General features: G+C 41.8%; 2 protein-coding genes across 2 annotated transcripts in view; one reads left to right on the plus strand and one right to left on the minus strand.

The window, feature by feature from the left end:
• Window positions 1-3927, plus strand: LOC127750375 (rap guanine nucleotide exchange factor 4-like; the record flags this gene model as incomplete). Its single annotated transcript, XM_052271955.1, has 6 exons — window positions 1-261; window positions 336-461; window positions 732-910; window positions 1174-1403; window positions 1481-1603; window positions 1714-3927. Coding segments are annotated over 6 exons (1044 nt in total), but the record flags the coding sequence as incomplete, so codon positions are not given.
• Window positions 3917-4158, minus strand: part of LOC113207622 (developmentally-regulated GTP-binding protein 2) — a 12751-nt gene continuing 12509 nt past the window's right edge. The window contains exon 7 of the mRNA XM_026424256.2: window positions 3917-4111. Within this exon, the coding sequence (XP_026280041.1) occupies window positions 4025-4111 (87 nt within the window). The 3' untranslated portion in view covers window positions 3917-4024. The remainder of the gene's footprint in view (window positions 4112-4158) is intronic.

Here is a 4158-nt window from a genome sequence, read left to right on the forward strand (position 1 = left end):
ATTGCAGTCATCTTCCGCGTGTACTGCGCGGACCACACGTACTGCACGCTGCGCTGCCCGGTGTCCTCCACGGCGGAGCACATCAAACTGTCGGCCGCCGACAAGCTCAAGCTGGGCCCCACCGAGGACCTGGTGCTCGTGGAGGTGCGCTCCACTGGGGAGCGGATCGTCATCCCGGACAACGACCTGTCCGTGCCCACTGGCCTCGCGGGTCTCAACGCGCGCCTCTTCGTCGCCCCGCGGGAGCACATCGACGCGCTGGTGAGTGCGCCGTCAGCGCCCGTCGGAGCCCTCGCCACCGACAGGAGAGTGACAGCGTCCTCCTCTGTTTGCAGACGCCGTTGCCGGAGCAGGAGGGGGCGACGGAGGCCCTGGAGATTGACCTCGAGTTGTTTAGCATGAAGGAGCTGGCCTACCACATGACCCTCTTCGACTGGGACCTGTTCTGGAGCGTTCACGAGGTAAGTCCTCGCACCACCCATCTTTTTCCTTTGGGGGCATACAGAAAGTACGTTCGCCATTTGCCGTAACGAAACTATGCCCAGTTCAGACACTGCTCTTATAGCCATAGCGCCTGATCGGTAGGCAACATCCTGCCTGCAGCGCACGCGTGCACTGCTGGGTGGCCTATCCCGAGTTTCGCAGGCGCTGAGCTCCAGTACTATCTGGACGACCCGTCATCCTTTCGCAGCGCCGCCGGTCGAACGTTGACGTGTCCTGTCTTATTCCAGTACGAGCTGCTGTACAAGACGTTCGGCAGGCAATCCTTCAACCAGATCACAGCCAACCTGGACGTGTTCTTGCGCCGCTTCAACGAGATCCAGTATTGGGTCATCACTGAAGTGTGCCTCGCCACGCAGCTGTCAAAGCGAGTGTCTGTGCTGCGCAAGATGATCAAGTTGGCCCAGTAGTGAGTACTATATCCGTCTAATGTCACAACACCAGGAGGCTGATTAGTCTCGCCCGCGTCCGTACCGCGCGAACACACGTGTTTGCCTATCACCTCTGACCGGTCGGCGCCTTACGGCTCAAGCGAGTAGGCAACTCACTTGCACGTGTACATGCGGTAAAGTCTAACTACAAAAGTGGCTGGGACGAATCAATCACCTACAGCCCCCGCAAATCGTCGATCGCACTTTAACACAGTGCATTTAACACCTTACCGTCCAACAGCTGCCGTGACTTCAAAAACCTGAATGCGCTGTTTGCCATCGTGATGGGCCTCGGAAACGTGGCCGTGTCGAGACTGTCGCTGACGTGGGAGAAACTGCCTTCCAAGTCGCGCAAGCTGTTCACCGAGCTGGAGGCTCTCATCGACCCGACGAGGAACCACAGAGCCTATCGGATAGCGGTAGGCCGACTCTCGCCGCCAGTCATTCCGTTCATGCCGCTGCTGATCAAGGGTGAGTCAAAAATTAGTAGATTGCTGTTGATCCTTTCTGTTTTGATTATTGCTAAAAGGATAATTAATTATTTCCAGATATGACCTTTACTCACGAGGGCAACAAAACTTTCTCAGACGGTCACCTCGTCAATTTTGAGAAGATGCACATGCTGGCTCAGACCATGCGTAGTATCAGGAACTGTAGATCAAGGCATTTAGGTAAGTAAAGAAAACTTTTAAAAAATTTAAAATGGCATATAATTTTAGATAAACATACAATTTTTATGGGAGTCTCTTAATAAATATTAACAATTTTTTGTCACATCTAGTTTTGGAACCCTTTTCACCAAAGGCCGAGCAGGACATAAAGGAATATATCTCTGCTCTGAGAGTTATCGACAATACAAGATTGCTAAACAGCCTCTCACAGAAATTAGAACCAAGACGGTCATAGATGCCAATAAGTTGCTGACCACCATCTAGTCAAGTCGAGTAAATTCCGACAATTAAGCCAAATAAAACATTTCATAAGTCGATTTGACGGCGAGTCATACAGTAAATGTAGATTCGACATAGAACTGACATATTTATTTTTATCCTTTGCTGTGTATTCTCATTTTCATTGAAAATCATGTCATCTCGCCTCTCTCATATGTCGCCACCATCCTGGAAATGCGTCAGGTAGTATTGCACAATGAACAGTGCAGTACCACTGAGTCCTGTAGGTGTTAATGTGATGTTTTGTATGAAAGTACTTACTTTGTAAGATGTAAATAGTGTATTTTAATTTTAGAACTTGAATACAACAGAATTTAGTCCAAATACCAGTGAGGTATTGCTCGTCCAAATTAAGAAAGGAAGAATTCCATAGATTTTTCAAATTAATAAACATTGAAATTTGGAGTGCACTGTAATGGTATCCAATATATTTTTAATCTCACTGGCGATAATGGTGGAAATATGACAAGTTGTCTAGTGTCGTCTAAGACAGGAAAAAAACTAAAAGTTAAGGAAATTTTAGGTACCATGACCAAGGAAAAAGAAATCAAAATAGTAAAGTTTGTATTATTTTCATTTTTATAAGTTTGTACATGCTATTGGACTTCATGTACTCAATTGTAAGATCTATTTTTCCTCACTTTATAATTGGGCCCAATATCTGTTTAATTTGCTCCTTGGTAAATCAAATTTGACTCTGAACAATAAGTAGATCTATTTATTTGCATTGTGCTCCATTCTAAATTGTTTGGACAAACACATGGGATTGAGTATGGCAGATTCAATAAAAGCTCCTGCCTGACTGTTGACTGCAAAAGAGAAAATTTCTTTTTAAAATAAAATAGGTTTAATCACTGTACATGCATGTACATATTTAAATTGTACATACTCCACAGATCTTTTGCATCTTGTTAAATGATAATGTAGAATATGATTATAGAAATGTCATTTTCTTTCCTAACTCTCTTATTAATCAGCAGATATTTTTACCCTACCTTGCCTTAAATTTCAATCTTATAGACTGACCTTTTGCAATGAATTTCCTTATTCTCTTTTTATACCTCACTTTCCTCTCCTTAGCACTTCAGAAATTGGTTAAAGGTTTAGTTATAAGAATCAACAAAATTCATTGGTAGAACATATCTACATTTACTATACTGGGATAAATCTTTATGACAGAATGTGTTTAGATCTAGATCATTGCTAGGTATAAGGTAAAAGGACAGGACAGCCCCCTTTATTAATTGTTCATATGTCATACAGGGTCTCATCCATTACTCTTTTCGACTAAACAAAATTAATTGTAAGTCCTATTTCTACTTAGTTACAGATACATGTGACAATCAATGTATGTTGATTCAATTGTGGGAGAGCTATAGGAGTGAGAATTATACTGTCCAAACCTATCATATACATATACCTATAAAGTTTGCACCCATTTCGTTCTCTATTCATACAATCCTAAAAGCTGAAAAAGCTGAACAAACTATAAATCGATTGTCATATTTTCCTCCTTTTTTCCTCGGTGCTTCCCAGCATAACTCTGCTGTGATCTATGTATAAAATCTTGTCTTTGTACAATCAATCAACCTATCTGTGATGTGTGCTTGTAATATCTTTAATTCCAACTTCTTTCTAATTATGTACAGTATATGTTATTAGGCTAGAGAGACTATTCTCCGAACTTCATTTTACTTCGTTTAAGTCCACGTTTCCTTGCTCACTTTGCTCATATCTAGTCTTTCACATTTTCTTTTACATGAATAAAATAACGTCTGGCAGAGTATTAACACGTAGAGTCCCAGGGGTGTCCCCTTTTAGATGCTATTGTGGCCAAACGTGTGGTCGTGTGAGACTCAACATGTTTCTTCATTTAAAAAAAAATACGACAAAAAACAGGCTATGTCTTCTAGTTGACGAAATTTCTTCTGAAATTGATAAGCTAGATTGTAACTCCATGACAAAATATAATATTAGTTAAGGAAAAAGTCAATGTATGTGTGTGTGAGAAAACTATTCGTCCAATACAACCAATTTCAGCAAAAGTCTAATTTATTGACAAACCTCATAAAACATCCAATAATATCTTGATCCACTCATTATGCATACCAATTCAATGAAGATAGGACTGTGAAGATAGGATCACTTTTTCACAACTTGAATGACATCTTCATCAGCCATAACATGGTTACTTCCCACTCTCTGAGGTGAATATTTGGTGCTTGTACCCTAATATTTGAGAAGAAAAATGTTAGAATTTTCGATTAAAAATAAAA

This window comes from Frankliniella occidentalis, unplaced genomic scaffold (genome assembly GCF_000697945.3).
Source record: "Frankliniella occidentalis isolate FOCC.00 unplaced genomic scaffold, Focc_3.1 Scaffold180, whole genome shotgun sequence".
Lineage (NCBI taxonomy): Eukaryota > Metazoa > Arthropoda > Insecta > Thysanoptera > Thripidae > Frankliniella > Frankliniella occidentalis.